The following is a 20486-nucleotide window of genomic DNA, read 5'->3' as shown; positions in this document are numbered from 1 at the left end:
TGTTTCAAATTGGAGTTTAATCTGTTCTTGGAAATAGACAAGTATTTGATTTTTTAAGGGTGTGGAGAACAAATCAACCCTTTGTAAGGGTGTGGAAACCTTTCTCCTACATAGGCCGTCTTAAAGCCTTGAGGGAAAGCCCGAAAGGAGTTTTAAAGCTTTGAAGGAAAAAGCCCGAAAGGGATTTTAAAGCCTGGAGGGGAAGCCTGAAAGGGAAAGTCCAAAGAGAATAATATCTGCTAGCCGAGGAAAGCCTTGAGGGAAAGTTCAAAGAGGACAATATCTGCCGTGGAAAGCCTTGAGGAGAAGCCCGAAAGAGAAAGTCCAAAGAGGACAAAGAGGACAATATCGGACAGCCGTGGAGGGAAAGCCCAAAGAGGACCGGCTAGGATTTGAGTTGACTAAATTGGGTCAAAACTAAGAAAATTAATTTTTTTAGAAAATTTTGTTTTTAAAAGTATAAAAGGCACATACATGATTGACGGTCCATGCCATCCCAAATAATTGGCCAACAATCTTTTTCAACGGCACAATATAACAAGTGTAGTTGAGTTGCCTGAAAATTTCTGGTTTCAGGTAGGACCAAGAATGGTCGCATTAATTTAACCGACTGTAATTTAAAGAATAACCGAGACAGTTGTTACATACATGTTAACTTCAAAAGCAATGAGGCATCAATGTTTATCAGCACCTTCATCAAAATCAGCCTGCCTCATTACCCGAAAATCGAGTTGTTTCTGATGCTTCAAACGTCGACGTTCATCAAAAGCTTCCCATCCTTCATACTGTCACAAAAGGTACTCAGATTATTCAAGAGTCCTAAATTGATCCAAACTAATAGAGAAAAAAATTCAAGTACTACTACCTCCATTCAATCTCTACCATAATAAAAAAGCACTAAGGAAATGTTTTGAGTTGATGAAATAAAATAAAACATCATTCAAAGAGGTGTCAAATCTTGAATGTGATGAGTATGTACTGCGTATAAATATTTTGAAACTAATTGCAGCATGAGCACACACCTGTCGGAGGAGGTCTATGGTGATTTCTGTGTTGTGGAGATCGAGTGTAGATAGGTGGATGCACATCTTAAATAATGTACAAGGTAGGGACCTTAGGCCATTATGACTGAGGTGCAAAGCCTGCAACGCATGACAGAATAATTAAGACAGGAATCTTCTATTGAAATTTGTACAAACCTTACACCCAGCTCATATACCTACTACATTTGTTGGGAGTCACAGATATGTTGATGGAAAATTCTGATTGTGAGAAATTAGGAGCAAGATTTAGCGTAGTCTACTAAAATCACGAAAGTGTTAATGTGTTTCTCAACATGTCATCACAGAATATAAATTAGAATAGATTTTTAATTAGTTCTCAAATGTTTTTCACTTCACAAAAACTGTTCAGATAAGAGATTTCATAATATAGACGAGCCATTATAATAAAATGTAAGAAGAGAACAAAATATGTTACTTTTTAGTTCGTTTTCCCTTTCTCTTTACTGTAGATTTAACCCACTACAGTAGATGGCTCTTGTGAGTCAAATTTTCATGAGCCTACAGTTGAGGGAAGTGGTGAAATGTTAAATGATCAAAGTTTCCCGAACTAACAGTTGGCCAAATATGATTCAACAGCCATTATTTTCATATTGTATGTAGCTCGTTGGAATGTCCCTTAAAGAAGAGGAAGTTCGAAAGTCTATTAAGAAAACCCATCATCACCTAATGGTTAAAGAAGCAATTCACGAACTTAGATGTTTTTCTGAAGTTGAAATTTAAGCTATGATAGTCACATATCTAAGATAACATAATCTTTTTAATGCCGAATTTCAAGGTCACGAGCTTATCCAGTGAAATTAGTTTAGGTTACTAGGTTGGGAGTATGCTCTGTGGAAACTTACGTCTCATTCAAAACACCTGACCTAGTGGTTTGTATCAGCAGTTGCTGACGTTCGATAGATCAGAGCCTTATCCAATTTCCCCTTGCCAGGCTTTTTTCACCGGACAAAAGCAATTGGAAATAGAACTCTTGAGGAAGATTGGAGAAAAAGGATGAAGAAAGGCCAATTCTCAAGCTGGGTCAGATTTTAGCGTCAAGAAGTATTCAATCAAAGTTACTGATAAGGATCATGATGTTCTAGATGTTCCAACTGAACCTATTACACGATCAAAGGCCAAGAACATTCAATATTCAACTACAAAATTGGATAGGTTCGGTTCAACCTCCATTTCATGTATTACAAGTTGACTCGGTTGAGGAAGAACCATTTGGAGCTTTGGAAGTCGGCATTTGTAAGGTTGAAGTGGAGCATGAGGTTAACACAAATAGCACTTGATGACTTGATGAATAACTTCTTTGAAGATTTTATTTATTATTTTAATTTCACAGCTGGGTAGTGGAGAGTTACCATGCTTGTCAATCATGGCCATAGCCATAACTCCTTTTAATGGGCATTTGAAAGGTAGCCAATCATGGTCTAACTTCTTTTAGTGACATTTGTGTTGGATGATGGAAGTCCCACATCGACTAATTTAGGGAATGATCATGGGTTTATAAGTGAGGAATACTAACTCCATTGGGATGAGGCCTTTTGGGGAAGCCCAAAGCAAAGCCATGAGAGCTTATGCTCAAAGTGGACAATATCATACCATTGTGGAGAGTCGTGTTCGTCTAACATGGTATCAGAGCCATGCCCTAAACTTAGTCGTGCCAATAGATTGATAAATCCTCAAATCCTCAAATATCGAACAAAGAACTCCTAAAGAAAAGGAGCCAAGCCCCTCCTCGAAGGCAGTAAAAAATGACTAAGACTCCAAAGGAGTCGAGCCTCGATTAAGGGGAGGCGCACTTTGTTCGAGGGGAGGTGTTGGATGATGGAAGTCCCGCACTTTGTTCGAGGGGAGGTGTTGGATGATGGAAGTCCCACATCGACTAATTTAGGGAATGATCATGGGTTTATAAGTGAAGAATACTAACTCCATTGGGATGAGGCCTTTTGGGGAAGCCCAAAGCAAAGCCATGAGAGCTTTTTGGGGAAGCCCAAAGCAAAGCCATGAGAGCTTATGCTCAAAGTGGACAATATCATACCATTGTGGAGAGTCGTGTTCGTCTAACAATTTGAAGGGTTGGAGGTTTCTTTTATGGAGAGGCTATAAATACCCACGTAATTGACATGTCAAAATCAAATTTTGGATTATTAAAATTTAGCTCTCAAGTAGAAATTTGAGAATCATCTTTGTCATTTCTAAGATTTCAAGTGGTAGATTGCATCTGAGTCATTTAATCAAATCTCGATCATTGTGAGTGACTAACTTAGAAGCAGGTTTTCAAATCTAAGATTTTTTAGCTTAAGAGGTAATATATTTCTAGCCTTATCTCTCAGTTGATCTGAATTTTATATAAGGAGGTGTTAATATCTTTGATTCAAAGTATTCTTGCTTCAAGAAAAACCAAGTTGGGCTCAGGATTACCTAATCAGTTACCTCCTTCTCTGCTTTAATTTTTCCTAGTAGTGATTCACATAAGCCATCACAATATTGACCAAGGTGGGTGGCTTTCAGGTTATGGTAATGCTGTTAATTCCGTAAATACTTGTCACAAATTTTGTTAAAACAGGTGGATCATTTCCCTGTATCTAGTTACAGAAAACTACTTTAAATTATCTGGAAACAGAACCAAGAAGTCTTAGGTTGAAACAGATAATAGAAACTAGATATTATAGAATGAAGTAGGTAGGAACCTTCAAATTGAGCAGACAACCTAGAGACTCGGGCAACTCCGACAGAAGATTTGATGACAGATCCACCTGTACCATAGCCAAGCACGTCAATAGAACTTTTGGGGGGCCGGGGGGTGGCAGAGGAGGGGGGGAATGTTGGGAATCAATATTTCCTAGACTAGTAAGAAGAGTATGAAAGAAAGGTTCTTTTAAGCACAAGTCTTGTACCTCTGTAAGAGAACTACATTCCCCTATAGTTGAAGGAACAATGCTCATCCTGGGCCATGTATGAAGAGATGCATTAATAATAGAAAACAGTGGACAGATTAATTTACATTAAATATAGAAAATGTTGAACTATCTGCACCACGAGAAAAAAAAAGTATAAATTATTTATAAGAAACCACTACACCACAATTATAAAGATTTATTGATGAGGAATTTGTTCAAGTATATGCCACTTGGTGTTACCTATTATTGCTGACTTTCAAAACTTCAAGTCGGGTCAAAAATCTTATTTCATCTGGGAGACTCATCAGCTTGTTATTAGCCACATGCAGTTGCTTTAGTGAAGTTAGACTGCCAAGTGCAGAAGGCAAAGTAGTTAACCTGCATCAACCAGCTTAATTGATGTTAATGAGTACAGGTTCATATAGTACAGTTTACTTGAGCATTTTGTATTCTGATATTGCAAAAATTAGATAGCCACTAATCCTTGAAACAACTGAAGCTACTTACAGATTATGGGAGAGAGATAAAACTGTTAGATGCTTCAAAAACGCTAATCCGTCCCAACTTATAGACCCTTCAGATATCTCATTAACATTCAGTAATAATTTCTGCAGATTATGATAAAATTGGAGAGATTTTACAAAGAGGAATCTAAACCACTCAAATGAAAAGGTGAAAAAGGTAGTCAGAGATTAACTTCACCTGCATTGAACTTAGACAGCCAACTTGAGAAGGAACATGGTTAATAGAGTTGTGGCTCAAATCAAGTACTCTCGCTGAAGTTTCACAAGACCACACTTCATTGGGAATTGCCTATGAGAGGTTCCAATGAATTCAGAATCACAAACTTGTTTTGTTTTGCGAGAAACGATGGTTTGTTCTATACCTTCAAATTGCTGTCAGATAACGCTATCACTCCAGTCGCCTTCCATCTTTCCAACCGGCTTTTATCTACAGAGACACGCTGCTTAACATCAACCAATTTATTTTCATTTTGTATACTCCTTTCTCTGGGACCAGGCTTCGCTTCTCGCAGGATTGGGCCACCCTATGCAATCAAATCCAAGGAGTAAAAACTAATGTGCTATTTCTTTCAGAAGGAGCACGACAATTTATGTCTTTGGGTTACTCGAGACAAATTCTTCTGTTCTTACTGCCAAATTCCCAATCTCAAATCCAGCACTGTTCAAATGAAAACATCTAACGCTATAGATTCCGTTTACTTTTCGGCCACACAGAATATTGATGAATCCACAAATTTTAACAGAAAAATCATCTTTCTCGCAGTTCTAACGAATTAACCCTAAGAACTGCGAAAAGTAGGAGACATGGCATGTAACTTCCTCAAACGCATTTTATAGGTGAAATCACAATAAAGATTTAGCAAAATTGAAATCCAGATGCAAGAAAGAAGACTTCAATTGAAGAAAAAAATATGGAAAAACCAACTACCCCTTGGTGCAGTCCCTGAGAAGCCATGAGCATCATTTTCGCTCCATTAGCCACCTCCGACGCCGCCAATGTCATTTCATCGGCCAAAACCTTTCCTGAAATCACATATAATGAACTTCTCACAATCCTAATCCACCTCTCTCAGACAAATTATTTCCACCAAACGCATGTGCATACAAATAGAGATAGAATCCACAACCTTTGAAGATGAGCTTCTGGCCACGAGGTAGGACGTTGGTTAAAGGTTGAAGAAGCGATTTCAGATCCTTCACGGTAGAATCGCAGGGAATAGTAATCGGTATCGACTTTCCAGTGAACTTAACGTTGATTGCAATGGACTTTCCATTACCTTCAGAAGTAGCCGCCATCGCTCCGACCTCCATCTCTGGTTCGCGCCCTGGCTGAGAGGAGCCTCGGTGCGTTCCTCCAGAGCGAAGACGATGATTAGTTGGTGAAGCAACTACTTTCTCTTCTTAGTAATTTCTTCCTTTATTTATTTATTTATGATTTTTCCTTAATTATCTTTTTAAATTTTATTTACAATTATAAAGCACTTCTAATTATCTGTACATCACATGATTAATTATTGCTAATTGACGTTGAAATTATGATTAGTGTTTCATAATTACGACCTCTCGTAAAACAAACCGCCTTTCCTTTTCAAACCGCGACATTCTACAATAACCCTTCGTCTCCAATCTTCGTCCTCTCTTTTCCCCTTTTAATCTCTTCTCTCTCTAAGCTAAAAGTGAAAAATGTCTGATTCCTCTGCGAATCCACCATTTTTTTCAGCTCTTCTTTGAATCAGAAGGCTTCGGTTCAAGCAATCGAGAAGTTCTTGTGCATTTTTCGCCGCCGTACGGTGTAATTTGTTGTTCTACTGGTTTTCGCTTTGTATTTCCGGCGAGAAGGGGAGATTTGGTTGCCGTCATCGGAATTCCGGCCTCAATGTGGCGGTCGTGGAGGAAATCGATTGTTCAGATTCCTGATAAGAACTCGCAGGCGTCTCCGTTCTCTTGCTCCTCTTTCAAAGACGTTCAAGAACTTTTCGCTGACGAAACCGCTAAACCTACTTCTAGAAAGGCCTCATTAATATTCCATCGAGTCCGATTTGTTAATTCCTTGCTCAAAGCGTGGTCAAATCTCCCGCCGGATGGTCAATCGCAGCTACGATTTCAGCCTGAGACCGAACCGGTCCTCAAGTTTCTAGACCTTAAATCGACTAAATCGCCGCCGGTTCCGCCGCGATCCGAGGCTGCACCTGTTTCGGATAAGCGAATAGTGGTTTATTTCACGAGCCTACGCATTGTGAGGTCCACTTTCGAGGACTGTCGGACTGTCCGCTCAATACTGCGAGGGTTTCGCGTTTCGATCGACGAACGAGATCTGTCGATGGATTCGGGATTTCTGGCCGAGTTACAGCAGATACTTGGAAAAAAGGAGTTGGCCTTGCCGACGGTTTTCATCGGCGGCGAATACATCGGCGGGGCGGAGGAAATCAGGCGGCTACACGAGAGCGGCGAGCTGAAGAAGCTGATTGAAGGGCTGCCGACGGCGGTTTCCGGCGTGTGTGAGGTCTGCGGCGGCTATAGGTTCGTTCTGTGTGAAGAATGCTATGGAAGCCACAAATTGTTCACGGAGAAAAGTGGGTTCAAGACGTGTACGGCTTGCAACGAGAACGGATTAATCAGGTGCCATTCTTGCTCTTCTGCAACATTCTGAATCATTCTGATCCCTTCTCTTCAGATAATTTAAAGAAGAAAATGATGAAAGGGAAAAGAAATCATCCCCAATAAAGGAAACCCCCCCAGAAAAAGAGGCAACTAATTTTCATTGACCAATTTTTGGTTCTTTTTTCATTTCTTGGATCAGTTCTTAACATTTTTGTATCTAAAAAGTAGCTTTTAACGAGTTTAGCATCTTCTTATTAAGCTGCCGCCATAGAATTCTCTGGTAATATTGTTGTTTGCAGAAGAAATCATCACAAAAATGGCTTCATTTCCTCCCCTTTTCCCCCTAAAAATGTTCATTTCAAGTATGAATTCGTGATACCTAGCCTTGATTTCAAGTATGATAAGCAGCATGTTTAGAATTATGAGTTCCATTGCCACTGGAATTGAGCTGGGGCTGGCCTTGATTTGTGGTGGGAAGAACATCATTTTTGTTTTGCTTGTAAAACCAGAGAGAGGTGTAGGAAGTTGGCTGTACAGCTACAGTGGCAAATAATTGATTCATAATTTTGGGGAAAATTTTAAAGCCTTGTTGATATAATTTAAAGAAACAAAGTTTTGGTTGTTTCTATTGGTCTCTTATTTTCGACTCGGTTGTCGCCATAACTTGAACTCATTCACTAGGTCGTTTCTTGAAACGTGTTCATTCTCATTTGTGCCTATGTATAACATTCATAGTTACAACTACCCGTAAGTAAAGAGACGAGAGAGCAGGAAAAGTTGGAAACTCTTACTCTTGGAATGATATCAATTACTCTTACATTCTCATGTTCATTCTCATTTTTCTTCTCCTTTTGTCTTCGTCTGTCCTACTCATCATTAACTAAATAGGATCGACATAAAACTCCTACAGACCGACTAGGCGGGTGTTTTCTCATCCCAACATAACACACCGCTAATTTAAAACGAAGAGAAATAAAGTTACGAGTACTTTTCACGTCACAGCACATCTCTTTTTCTCTTAGTTCAACCAATCTTTGTAAGTACAATTAAAATCGACTCTCGAATAGTTGTAATAGGTTAAGTAGGGATAATAATAATAGGGCATAGGGTTGTTCGTGTCCATCTTTGTTCTCTTATATGTATCTTCATGGCATCAAATGTAAAAGCCCCAATTTTTGTACAATAATTCATGTTTCACATTACTTTGCAGGTGAAACCACCAAATTTAAAGCTACTTAAATATATTGTTTTAACTACTATTTAAAATTAATTTATGATCCATAAGTTCGAGGTTTTTGATCTTTTTTAAATTTTTGTCGGGAGTTTAATGTAAGGTAGAAATCAAGATTTGAACGTCAAACGTGCACATCAAAACAAATTAAGTTATTTGACAAAAAAAAAAAAAAAAAACACTAACAGGGTTATGAGTACCATACTGCATCGTATTCGAAATGGGCTTGAAAAAGGATCCACGATTCGCCTTTTGCACCAATGAAAAACTGGGCTTGGATCAAGGTGGCCCAATAAAAGAGTTGACGAAGGGGATGAGCCAAACAATGAGTCTACTAGACACGGTTCAACTAGTGGAGACTCTTACAATACCTTCCAGGTTTCCCTAAGAAAAGTCCAAAGAGGACAATATCTGCTAACAGTGGGTTTGGACTGTTACCGAATAATATTAGGGTAAGTCACCCAACGATGCGAGACACTAGTCAAAGTAGGGCTAGACGCTGTCCATAATAGACACGTTTTAATACTGCGAGACTGATGACGATACATAACAGGCTAAAGCGGACAATATTTACTATTGATAGATTTGAGCTGTTACAATATTCTTACCCTAGAAGCACTGGATATTGTCGATTGAAGAGCAACAAATACAAACAACTGATACAACCATATACATTAAGAGTCTTATGAGATTAGGTCTTCAAAATTTGAAACAAAAATTAGACCAAACAAGACCCGCTCCACCTTAATTCATACAAAAATTGTACGAAGACATGTTCAAAAGGAAAAATTGTCGAACGTGAATAGAATGGAAAAGTAAAAAGACGAAAATGCCCCTTTAAAACTTTTGTTTTATTCATTCATCCTTATTTAGAAAGGTGGGTTGAATTGTCAATTTAGTGGCATTGCTTCATTTTCCATTTGAGCTTATTACCTCTCCCACCCTCCTTCACCTAAATGTTGGCCTTTTCTCCATCTTTGGTTTATCTTCCTATCTAAAAATTTCTTTAATTTCCTTATAATTAATAAAATAAAATAAATAAAATAAATAAAAAAAGTTAATGGATCCACCGGTAGCCGGTGACATGTAGCCATCTGAAGAACATGGGCAGTCAAATCTGAGAAAGCTATGTCTACGCCATGCCTTTTCTTATCCAATAATGTTACTTCTCAGCTAAAATTTTCATTTTCATTTAATTAATTAATTAGTTTTTATTGGTCTTTTTTAACCGGAGTGTTCATCTGATTTGAGAACTCGATCAATTCAGTTGGGTTCGGGAGATTGACATTTTTTAGTCAACTTCTCTCTACCCGATAGTTATATGGTGTACGTCATTGTTGTTGCCTTTTTGCTTGCATCACATATAACACCAATTTCAATCTCTCACACCTTGCTTTCAAAACTCTCTGCCCCCGTTTTCTAAAATTTTCTTCTTGAACCGAGGCTAGAGGTTTGAGCATACGTCGTTTGGCCATAGGTGACGCAAGAATGAATTGGCTTAACTTACTTCTTGTTGGGGAGTGAGTGCCGCACAATCGCAAGTTTGCTCATTATATACTATGGATAAGTAAAAAATTTAAAATAATTAACAAAACATCAATTTGACAACTCAACTCGAAAATAGAGGGTTGAGCTTTGAACTCTATTCGGGTTGATCGGATCGTCAATCCAACCAATCTAAAATTTTAGATTGGTTCAAAGTATTTTTTCAACCCAACTAAACCGTGAAAACAGGGTTGTGGGAGAGCAATACAAGCATCGTGCTGCATTCTAGATGGCAAGAGTCCAGTATCGAAAGCATCACTAGCTTACGCTCTGACCCGAGTAGCAAGGGGCACGTGGAATCCCGTGTGAATCCGCAAGGACCACCTTGCAAGGCTAAATACTCCTAGGTGACCGATAGTGAAGTAGTACCGTGAGTGAAGGGTGAAAAGAACCCCATCAGGGAGTAAAATAGAACATGAAACCGTAAGCTTCCAAACAGTGGGAGGAGACTAGGACTCTGACCGCATGCCTGTTGTTGACCAAAATAGTCAACTTGTCCGGTTTTACGCATTTCCAAATTAATTTATGGAAAAATTGAGATTTGTAGTAAATTAATTTGACTATGGGAGGTGTTCAGACAATATGATTGGTGGAAACAGATTAAATTAAATTAAATTATTAAAAAAAAAGATTTTATAATAATTTAAGGGCTCGGGTCGCTGTCGATTTTGACTTTTTCGAGATATTTCTTCACTTGAAAGTGAAAGAAATAAGGATAATATTAAAAGAATAATTAATTTTATTTTTGTATGTAAATAATTAATTCAATCTTACCAAACAATCAAGCTCTCAGAGACGTAAATTTTAAATTTTCCTATAAATAAATTATTTATTTCCACTATTTTCACTCGATTTTATTTAAAATCAATTCAAAATAATTTAAATAAAATTATCAAATAATTTTCCTAAATAAGTAGAAAAAAACTGAAAAAAACACCATTATCTATTTTATTTTTATAATTCTTCCTAATTTGCAAAAATAACTTCTTTTGAATATTAATTATTAATTTGTGTATTAATGTCTTAATATAAAATATTTATTATTTCTAAAAAAGGTATACAGACAATTATAATAAATTACTATGCATGTAACATTTCCGTTATGTGAACGGCGGCCGGAATAATTGGGTACGGCCACTCTGTGTAGTCACCACCGCAAAATTCGCCGGAAAATGGTTCCGTCGGAAATACGACATGTCGCTGTAAATACGGTCTAAGAGAGAGAAACAGAGCACGAGGCGGGCACGTGGTGTTGATTGGAAGAAGAACGGCGCTATAAATTAGAGGAAAGAAGAGTCGTCGGAACCGAATCGCCGATTATTTGGTTCTTTTTTCTTCCCCTTTGTAAGGGTTTAATTTATTTATTAGAATTTAGAGATTCTGTGACTGTGAGAGTTGGCAAATTTTACGCGCTTTCTTCTGAGACACTAAATTTCCTGAACAGATCTTTGTTTGACTGAGAGTTTTGTGATTCATGGGAATGGATGAACGGTGGAGATTTCGCCGGCAGAGGCTGCGATGGGCGGTGCTAGCGGCGGCGATGTTGATTTTTCAGAGTATGAGACATTGTTTTTCTTTGAACGATGAAGGTAAGGGGATTATGGGTGGTTGTCGGAATGCGTTGTTTTTCGGAGTTTTTGAGGAAATGAGGTTTGTTTGGATGCAGGTTTGGCGTTGTTGAGGATTCGGGAAGGGATTTTGAGAGACCCTTTTGGTGGTTTATGGAATTGGAAGGATAATGATGAGGAATTTGATCATTGTTCTTGGTTTGGTGTGGAGTGCTCTGAGGGGAAAGTGGTGATACTGTGAGTGAATTCTTCCATGGTTTTTGTTCATTCAAAGCTTCATGGATTTCGCCATGAATGTTGAGCTTTGTTGAGCTTGCAGGAACCTTAAAGATCTGTGTCTTGTCGGAGAATTGGCACCAGAAATGGGCAGATTGTCGCATATAAAATCCATGTAAGTGGCGAACTCCAAATCATGAACCAGTACGAGAATTCATGTCCCTTTTAGCTTAATCTTGCTCGTTTTGGTTGCAGCATTCTTCGAAACAACTCATTTTATGGAGGAATTCCCCAGGAAATTGGGCAGCTGCTTGAGCTAGAGGTTTTGGATTTGGGATTCAATAACTTGTCGGGGTTGTTTCCTTTGGATCTTGGCAAGAACTTGTCTCTGACAACCTTGTAAGGATCGAAGAACTTACTGTCTCTATCCATTCGGTTCAATTTTCTTGCTGAGTTTCTGTTTTTGGTTTTTGTAGGCTTCTTGATCATAATGAATTCATTACCCAAACTCCAGAGAATCATGTTAACACGGATCGAAGGAGTCTGCTATCCCTGGCACCATCAGAATCTCTGCGACGTTCGTTCGTTTCGTTACCGCCGTCTTCGTTTGCTTCGTCGTTATCTCCATTACCGCCTTCAGATCCACCATTAACTCCTGAAGTATCTCCCACAAAGCCTCCAGCTCCATGGTGGTCAGCACCAGCTCCTAGCCTTCATTTGAGTCCTGCACCGGCATCTGCCCCGAGTCTACACTCACCGGTTCATGTTCTCACACCGCCTCACTCCCACAGGGCTCCGCCTCGTTCCTTAGCTCCGTCTCCGAGTCTGATTGGAGGGAGTAATAAGAAAAAAGATCACAGAATTCCAATATTGGCAGGAATTATATCAGGGTCATTGTTCTTTATTGTTATCAGTGTTGGAATTTTGATATTCAGAAGCAGTAAAGTTGTTACTGTGAAGCCTTGGGCCACTGGTTTGAGTGGACAGCTGCAGAAGGCATTTGTAACAGGTTTGGTTTCTTTCCTCAAAGTAATTGAATTTGGAAGATACCTCAAGTCTAAGCTCAGTACTCGAACTTTAACGTTGTCGTGTCAGGTGTCCCGAAGCTCAGGCGATCCGAGCTCGAAGCAGCTTGTGAAGACTTCAGCAACATAATCGGATCCTTTTCGGACATCACTGTCTATAAGGGAACTCTTTCCAGTGGAGTTGAAATAGCTGTGACATCAACTGCAGTGACATCAAATGCAGATTGGTCAAAAACTAAAGAAGAACAGTTCAGGAAAAAGGTATAAGAAAACAAACAAAGTTTCTTCGAAGTTCATCAGTTTAGGCTCAAAGTTTCCGTTCGTTTCCATGTTTGTAGGTTGAAACTTTGTCGAGGGTCAACCATAAGAACTTCGTTAGTCTCGTCGGGTTTTGCGAAGAAGCACAGCCATTTACAAGGATGATGGTTTTTGAATATGCTCCAAATGGAACTCTGTTTGAGCATCTTCACAGTAAGTGTTTATTTTCATATAAACATGTTGAAGAATTGGCATTGTTCTTCCAAAGTTCATGGAATCATCCTTGTTACAGTAAAAGAAGCTGAGCACCTGGACTGGGAGACGAGACTACGAATAGCAATGGGTGTAGCATACTGCTTAGAACATATGCACCAGCTCAACCCGCCCGTCGTACACAGACATCTTTGTTCTTCGTCTGTGTACCTGACCGAAGACTATGCTGCCAAGTTGTCTGATTTCAGCTACTGGAGTGAAGAAACAGCAGCAAAGTTAGGATCCGCTACGGTCGAGCTCCTGGAAACGTCACCTGCAGATTCAGAAAGCAATGTTTATAGCTTTGGAGTAATTTTGTTGGAAATGATTACCGGTAGAATTCCATTCTCGGTTGATGATGGCTCTCTTGCAGATTGGGCAGTAGAGTTTGTGAAGGGGGAAGAGTCATTAAGAGAGATGGTTGATCCAATTCTAAGCTCCTTCAAAGAAGAACAGCTCGAGAGTTTGTCTCGAGTGATAAAACGGTGCATCCAGCCCGAGCCGAAGCAAGGACGGAGGATGTCGGAGATTGCTGCAAGGTTGAAAGAAATCACAGCATTGGAGCCTGCTGGAGCAACACCAAAGGTATCTCCTCTGTGGTGGGCAGAACTTGAAATCATATCTACAGAAAGTTAAGTTATGGTATCGTTTCTTGGGGAGTTTCAAAATTCTTTTGTTGATTGTAGCAATTGGTTGTTTGACTATAAAATGAGGAAGAAAAGCTTCAAAAGGCAGTAAAAATAGCAGCAGGGGTGAGTAGCAGGGAGAATGCAAAGTGGTAAGAAATGATATTTGTACATAAAACAAGCTCTGCTAAGGCTATGTTGTAAGAGCTCCACAACATGAATATGTATATGCCTCTTTCTTCAAAGATAATGATTATGGTTTTGTGTGTGCCATTTTTGTTATGGGTGCGGAAACTTCTTAGTAGACATGTTTTAAAACCGTGAGGCTGAGGCGTGTAACGGACTAAAGCGGATAATATTTGCTAGTGGTAGTTTGGGCTGTTGGTATTAGAGTCAGACACCGAGCAGTGTGAGATACTAGGAGTGGATTGTGAGATCCCACGTTGGTTGGAAAAGGGAACAAAATCATTCCTTATAAGGGTGTGAAAACTTCTTCCTAGTAGACGCGTTTTAAAACGCGAGGCTGATAGCAATACATAATGGATCAAGGTTAGGGTTATTACATGTATCAATATCTTTAAATGAATAGAGTTGTTCTTATCCTCTAGCAATGCACGGCAACCGGCTGAAATATGCAACATTCTTATAGACACAGAACGAACCCAATGTAGAGGGAGCAAGAAAGTAGGGAAAACTCGTGAGGGACACATGCAAGGTAGCAAGGAAGTGAGCATGAGTGAGAGGAAAAAATCACAATCGAGAGCGAGAAAAGCATAATAATAATCCGAAAAAAAGGTTTGGTGACGCCAACAAAAGGTTAGAAAGCTTTGTTTGAAAAAAAAACCCGGTCACATTTCATTTTATTAGAATGAACTCAAAGATCATATCTATAAAAGAAAAAAAAAAACCTCTTTTAGGATTATCGAGATGATCGGTAACTCGACTATAATTTCCATGAGAATATCTACACATAATATAAACCATAAGGTTCGAGACTCCAAATGTTTGACCCAAGGAACAATCATAGAGCTCTTTGACATTGCACATGTGAGAGCTTGGTTTCAAGAAGATTGATGTGAATAATAGAGGCTACGTGGCGACAGAAACAGGACAGATAAACACACGGACATCCTATCCCATTACATCCTGGAAACCTTCATATAATATTATACACAACAAACAAGAATTGAGCAGTACATGGCTGCTTCACCCAACCTGAATTCGTGTCGATTTAGATACCGTTTATTAAATTCGAGATTCATGATAAGTTTGTAACCAAAATCAATCAGCTCAATTCAATTGAAACAGCTTTTCAGAGTCGGATTCAGTCGATTAGGTTCGATTTTGATCCAAGGTTGATATCATTGTATTCGTTTGGTGTTAGTTTTGGCCCCATCTATATATATATATCGACCCAACCGACACAACTACACCTTCCTAATATGAAAACATGGGTTGGTTCCAAATAGAATTTCTCCTTTTACTGATATCATAAGAAAGGACGTCTTGCATCAATCACACAAGAAATAATTGAATAATGTAATAATGCAATGGTGTAAGTAAAACCTGGATATCCAATCACACAAGAAATAATTGAATAATGTAATAATGCAATGGTGTAAGTAAAACCTGGATATCCAATCAAGGGACAGCCCACATGTCTTCTGGGCGAGAAGAAGCAGCATGGCCACATCCAAAGTCGGAGTTCACGAACAACACTTCACAAACTCTTAGATCTCACGTCAGTTGGAGAGAGGAATAAAACATTCTTTATAAAGGTGTAGAAACCTCTCCTTACCAGACGTATTTTAAAACCATGAGTCTGACGATAATACATCGCGAAACAAAGCGGACAATATCTGCTAGCGATGTATTTGATCTGTTACAAATGGTATCAAAGCCAAACACCGGACAGTGTGCCAGCAAGGACGCTGAGCCCCCAAGGGGGGTGAATTGTGAGATCCCACGTCGGTAGGAGAGGAGAACAAAACTTTCCAAGAGTGTAGAAGTCTCTCCCTACCAAACACGTTTTAAAACTGTGAGTCTGACGATAATACGTAACAAGACAAAGCAGACAATATCTGCCAGCGGTGTGATCATGATCTGTGAAACCAAAGCCTATAGTGAGAATATCAGAACATGTAATTTCCTTATACAATCTATCTATACACTGTAACATTGGTTCTCTGTGCACAGTAGCTGATTATATATATACAGATATACACAAGTATTCGTCTTCAGGGTCGGCTTAAAGAGCTTCTAGAGTCACCTGCCTGAAACTATACAAAATCAACATATAAAAGCACCCAAAAAAGTGCTGGTGCTGTATAAATGATTTCTGCTCTACTTTATTAGCTGCCTGTGCAGAGAGGTATCGAGGCTTCTTCAAAGCATTTTAATGACCCAAAGCTTGTACTTCTGTAAGTGCAAATATACAAGACTGGGTCCAATTAGATTAGCATCAGAGAGACACTTGCAGAGATCGAGGTAAGTCTCGACGTTTTCAGGTTCCCGAATCCGTTTTCTAAGCCCTTGCAGCACGGCTACTCTGTCCAAATACTCTGGGAGAAAACCCAAATTGACCATTTTTACTAATGTTTCTGCAGCATCACGGAAATGGCCTCCTTTTATGTAACCCCTTAGTAGCCATGTTAAACTCTTCTTCTTAAGCCGGGGACTCGTAATCTCAATCCTGGTAAGCAATCGGTTCATTGCTCTCGTCTCCTTCTGGGAAGCACATATGGCTAGCACGATATCGTAGAGATCGGCATCAGCCTCCTTACCTACAAGCTTCATTTCCCAAAGCTGCCGCTCTGCCTCTAGTCCTTGCCCAGCACAAATGTACATTGCAAGGAGTCTCTCATGAACCACCCCGTGACTCGAAGAGCCTCCCTCGTCAAGCACCCAGTTGGATAACCGTACTCCATCAGCTAGAAGCTCTGACTGATACCTCTTGACAAGTTCAACATTGTCTTTATCGAGTTCAGCCACCATCCCGTCTCTTGCGTAACTTTTCAGTTTGCGAAGAGCTTTTGCAAATTCATTCAGCTCTTTAACCACGGCAGTCATGGCAATAAGATAGCAGTAAACCTCTGGCTTTAATCCAGATTCTCTGAGATTCAGCACCATTTTCACTGCACCCCTATAGTCACCATCAACCTACAAGAATTGATCTTCAAGATTATCAGCAATTGAATTTTCACTCGGGGTCGTGCGGAACAGACATAACAATTCGAAAATACTTATATATACTCCTCGGGCAACTAATCCACTACCATTACTGGTGAAGGGAACAAAAGTAGCAGCACAGTGCTATAGTTACGAGACTGGATTAACTTGGTCTCATACAGCATTCAATGTGGTTCAAGTATAAATGAAATATGTCGGAGTGCTACTAACATAAGCAAGAACATACCATAAGTTACGCTACGATATGGAAGTCTAATACGCCACAAATAATAACATTGAAAGGAAGTCAATGTGGTTCAGTATGTTCAACACTAACATGACAATAGATTCAACCATGCTTAACCACATTAAAACGCAGCTTAACCATATATCCCAAAAGTACAGCCAACCCTGCACAGTTCTTCCTGAACGCCTTCAATTGTGATTAGAAAAACACGATGCCAGAAAATATTCGTTACTACCTTGACCAGAGTCACCTCAACAAAAACCTGACACGCTATAGCACATAATCAAAACCCAATAAGATAAAGGAGGCAGAGTAAGGCATCTCTACAATTAGGAACTTCAGGATTCAAAATTATACATCCAAAGTTAGTAAACAGCTATTGAAGATAGTTACATTTCAGATATGAATTTTCAATGTAATAAAGAGACACAGCAAAAGAATACTATGGTTGACTTGACTCTTGAGCAAGGTTAAAGGCTAAAGATATGAAAACCTGATTAGCTAAAGGCTTACCATCATTTTCCATGCGAGATATCCGCTCGGTCCTCCTTTATGCCCTTCCCAATTGTCCTTCATAAAATCAAGATTGCGTCCCAAGACCTCCTTCACGAACGAAATTGCTTTTTCCTTCTCACCCATATCCCAATACAAAGAGATGACCTTTTCTATCATGCTAAAATGGGGCTTCAAACCTACACAATCCATATCCACGAGAAGGTCAACCACATCTCCGACGTTATGTTGTCCCTCGACCAACTTCTTGATCCAACTACACATTATAGACACCATCAGCTCCATGGTCTCCTTGTCGACCCGATTTTCCTTTTGGAGCCACTCAAAAACCTCAAGAGCACACCACGAATCCCTCCCTTCTTGAGAGAAGTACACCAGCACTAGCTGAAATTCCCTCGCTGAAAGGCGGTCGTTCATTTCTTCAAGAACGTCCGATGGATCCCTCGTCATTCGTTCCAATTCCTCAATTGCCTCAAAAAACCCATCTCCCATTTCATCTTCGTCATCACTCGTGATGAACTGGTCCAACTCAACCGATTTGAACAATCTTAGGTCCCGAAACTTACCAGCTCTCGAAACAGAGAAAGTAGAATTCTGGTGATTGCAAGTAATACGAGAAACCATAAAGCAAAAATTTACCGGCGAACGACTACACAATTGAGGAGAAGAAAACCCAAGCCTCTCAGATTTCAGTCCAGAAGATAAAGAAAACGAAAATCCAAATTGCGTTAACGGAGTAAAGCCCTGGGCACAAATCATTTCGTACTTCTAATCCAAATCACTAAATTCAAACTAAAATTTCGAATAACCAGCGAACTTAAGCGTCACGGTATCTCAACCGAGTGGAGAAAAATCCAAAACCGAATGAAGTAAAGCAAGAAATGAAACAATCAATCGGTCCACCGCCTATTACTTCTCAAAAGAAAACCAGAACACTAGGGTTTCACCCGCATCAATTTTGAACGCAATCCAAATTCCAATAACAGTACAAAATCATCAGAAAACGAAACGAACGCAAGGCGGAAGAGATGGAGAGAAAATTACATAGAGCCAGCCTTCAACCAGCGGCGAATCGAACTGAACTGAACTGAATTGCTGGTCGGAGAAAATAAACCCTAATCTTCTGGCAGAGGATTAAGCGATGGTGATGGTAGGAAGCCGGAGTGAGTGGTCGCAATGACAGCGTTTTTGCCGCCAAGACAAAACCATCGGCATTTTATACCGTAATTCTTTCAACTCGTCTTGTCGACTTGTGAAGTTACGAAAAGACAATTTTACCCCTGAATTAAATACTTAATTACGGCCTTTTTTTCCTTAAAGCCACAACCAACCTGCCTATTATTAATACTAATATTATTATTATAAATAAAGTATAATTAAATTAAATGTTTAAAACGTTTAATTAATCTTTAATTTATTCAAAGTACATACAATGACAACTCATTAGGCACCTAACCTTCTCTCTCTTAATTAAAAAAAAAAATTAAATATATATTTTAATTTATCTCAACTTTAACTTAAAATATGATTGGTTCATGAACTTCAATGTTTATTTTATTTAACAGCTTTTTAAAAAAAAAATTAATGCATTAAAAATAGATAAATTAAAAAAAAAACATTTATTAATCATATAAATTATTCTTCTCTGGTTGCAGGTAGGACGTCAAATGAAGTTTTAATATTAATTTTTTTTTACACGTGGCCAATTAAATATTATTTGATTTAAATATGAATATTATTGGCCCAATTATTATAAGTTATAATCAATTGTCCCAAAATTATTCAGCTTTGCGTGCGTTGGAACTTAGGAATATAAAATATATTTTGACCAAAATGAGAATCACAAGTCTCTTAATTTATACTTTAATACAAAATATTTTATAATTATAATTAAATCAAAATATAAACTAATTATATAATATAAAAAAACACAATGGGCCGGAAGGAGCGGCCCATGAGTAGACCCCTTACCCGGTTCCATGTTACACTCGGCCCATACGGTGGCGCCTGGCCCAATTTTCGGCCCAAATAATTGAAGTGGGCCGAGTTTACAATTTAGGGCCCAAATTATGGCCCAACGAAAATCAATTCTTTTTTAATTCTCTAATCAATTATTAACGATTATAAACCATATTTTTTTCGAAATAAAATAAAAAGGGTTTTAGTCAATTAATTTAGATTTTATTTTAGACTATTTAATTTTAATTATCGAGTTTTAATAAAAATTTATTTTTTAAAATTTAGAAATATTGGGATGAAAATTATCAAAATACATTTTTTTTATTATTTAATTTTAAAATTCAACAATTAAGTCTCGAACATTTACAAAAATGCTCGTTTTGGTATCTCGATTAACAACCCCGCTAATTATTATCGGTATGACATTTTAAAATAACAATTTATTACTCGGGCCCTACCCTTGCTCCTTGCCCTTCTATTTGACCCGACGTCGACACCCATTCTCCTCGTCGTTTTTCACCTTAGTTTTCTCGGTTTAATCAACTCAAACTAATTAGATACTAAATGCATTTACACGTAATAAAGATTAATACTTTATTTTAATTATATAAATTAAATTGTTACAACTTTAAATTTTTCGACTATACATAGAAAGTTGGGTCATACATTACCTTTCACAAACACGTTATATAAGGCAACTGCTTAGTTTGCACTCCTATCTATTTCTCGACCTTCTTTCTACCATTAATATTCCTCTCGTTAATCTGAAGATGATCCTTACCGTCTTTTCTTAAAAGG

The 20486-nt window shown here is 38.6% G+C and overlaps 4 protein-coding genes across 6 annotated transcripts; 2 read left to right on the top strand and 2 right to left on the bottom strand.

Annotated features, from left to right (window-relative positions):
• Window positions 1-478: 478 nt before the first annotated feature.
• LOC111777554 (LRR repeats and ubiquitin-like domain-containing protein At2g30105) lies at window positions 479-5895 on the bottom strand. 2 transcript variants are annotated; one of them, XM_087118520.1, is made up of 11 exons: window positions 5757-5895; window positions 5607-5673; window positions 5408-5502; window positions 4842-5003; window positions 4658-4768; window positions 4463-4563; window positions 4196-4333; window positions 3953-4001; window positions 3746-3811; window positions 1023-1142; window positions 479-785 (listed from the first exon to the last, which is right to left on the bottom strand). In XM_087118520.1, the coding sequence occupies exons 3-11, from the start codon at window positions 5480-5482 to the stop codon at window positions 675-677; spliced, it is 933 nt and encodes a 310-aa protein (XP_086974646.1). In that variant the 5' UTR covers window positions 5483-5502; window positions 5607-5673; window positions 5757-5895; the 3' UTR covers window positions 479-674. The 2 variants fall into 2 exon arrangements, with proteins under 2 accessions (XP_086974646.1, XP_023512973.2); XM_023657205.2 differs by having other exon boundaries at window positions 5607-5892.
• A 154-nt stretch (window positions 5896-6049) lies between these two features.
• On the top strand, window positions 6050-7413 carry LOC111777059 (Glutaredoxin family protein). The gene has a single exon (XM_023656500.2). It carries the CDS (start codon window positions 6356-6358, stop codon window positions 7127-7129), a length of 774 nt encoding a protein of 257 aa, XP_023512268.2. The 5' UTR covers window positions 6050-6355; the 3' UTR covers window positions 7130-7413.
• A 3537-nt stretch (window positions 7414-10950) lies between these two features.
• Window positions 10951-14074, top strand: LOC111777551 (inactive receptor-like serine/threonine-protein kinase At2g40270). Of its 2 annotated transcripts, none has more exons than XM_023657203.2 (9): window positions 10951-11180; window positions 11301-11445; window positions 11523-11661; window positions 11744-11815; window positions 11896-12039; window positions 12117-12649; window positions 12736-12926; window positions 13004-13136; window positions 13216-14074. In XM_023657203.2, the coding sequence occupies exons 2-9, from the start codon at window positions 11331-11333 to the stop codon at window positions 13809-13811; spliced, it is 1923 nt and encodes a 640-aa protein (XP_023512971.2). In that variant the 5' UTR covers window positions 10951-11180; window positions 11301-11330; the 3' UTR covers window positions 13812-14074. The 2 variants fall into 2 exon arrangements, with proteins under 2 accessions (XP_023512971.2, XP_023512970.2); XM_023657202.2 differs by having other exon boundaries at window positions 10951-11200.
• A 1857-nt stretch (window positions 14075-15931) lies between these two features.
• On the bottom strand, window positions 15932-18928 carry LOC111777553 (pentatricopeptide (PPR) repeat-containing protein). Its single transcript, XM_023657204.2, has 2 exons — window positions 17730-18928; window positions 15932-16960 (listed from the first exon to the last, which is right to left on the bottom strand). Exons 1-2 carry the CDS (start codon window positions 18486-18488, stop codon window positions 16187-16189), a joined length of 1533 nt encoding a protein of 510 aa, XP_023512972.2. The 5' UTR covers window positions 18489-18928; the 3' UTR covers window positions 15932-16186.
• Between the last annotated feature and the right edge of the window lie 1558 nt (window positions 18929-20486).

This window comes from Cucurbita pepo, chromosome 16 (assembly GCF_057944985.1).
Source record: "Cucurbita pepo subsp. pepo isolate OVF chromosome 16, ASM5794498v1, whole genome shotgun sequence".
NCBI lineage: Eukaryota > Viridiplantae > Streptophyta > Magnoliopsida > Cucurbitales > Cucurbitaceae > Cucurbita > Cucurbita pepo.
Note: the sequence above shows the minus strand (reverse complement) of the source record. Positions and strands in the feature narration are given on the sequence as shown.

What these genes read in the sequence shown, in the direction of transcription:
- LOC111777059 (XM_023656500.2), top strand. Translation starts at nt 6,356, where the DNA reads ATGTGGCGGTCGTGGAGGAAATCGATTGTTCAGATTCCTGATAAGAAC.
- LOC111777551 (XM_023657203.2), top strand. Translation starts at nt 11,331, where the DNA reads ATGGGAATGGATGAACGGTGGAGATTTCGCCGGCAGAGGCTGCGATGG. An exon ending in TTGTCGCATATAAAATCCAT is followed by an intron (nt 11,816 to 11,895) that starts GTAAGTGGCGAA and finishes TTTTGGTTGCAG; the next exon opens with CATTCTTCGAAACAACTCAT. An exon ending in AAGAACAGTTCAGGAAAAAG is followed by an intron (nt 12,927 to 13,003) that starts GTATAAGAAAAC and finishes CCATGTTTGTAG; the next exon opens with GTTGAAACTTTGTCGAGGGT.
- LOC111777554 (XM_023657205.2), bottom strand. Translation starts at nt 5,790, where the DNA reads ATGGAGGTCGGAGCGATGGCGGCTACTTCTGAAGGTAATGGAAAGTCC. An exon ending in CCAGAAGCTCATCTTCAAAG is followed by an intron (nt 5,503 to 5,606) that starts GTTGTGGATTCT and finishes ATGTGATTTCAG; the next exon opens with GAAAGGTTTTGGCCGATGAA. An exon ending in TATCTGACAGCAATTTGAAG is followed by an intron (nt 4,769 to 4,841) that starts GTATAGAACAAA and finishes AACCTCTCATAG; the next exon opens with GCAATTCCCAATGAAGTGTG.
- LOC111777553 (XM_023657204.2), bottom strand. Translation starts at nt 18,488, where the DNA reads ATGATTTGTGCCCAGGGCTTTACTCCGTTAACGCAATTTGGATTTTCG. An exon ending in ATCTCGCATGGAAAATGATG is followed by an intron (nt 16,961 to 17,729) that starts GTAAGCCTTTAG and finishes CAATTCTTGTAG; the next exon opens with GTTGATGGTGACTATAGGGG.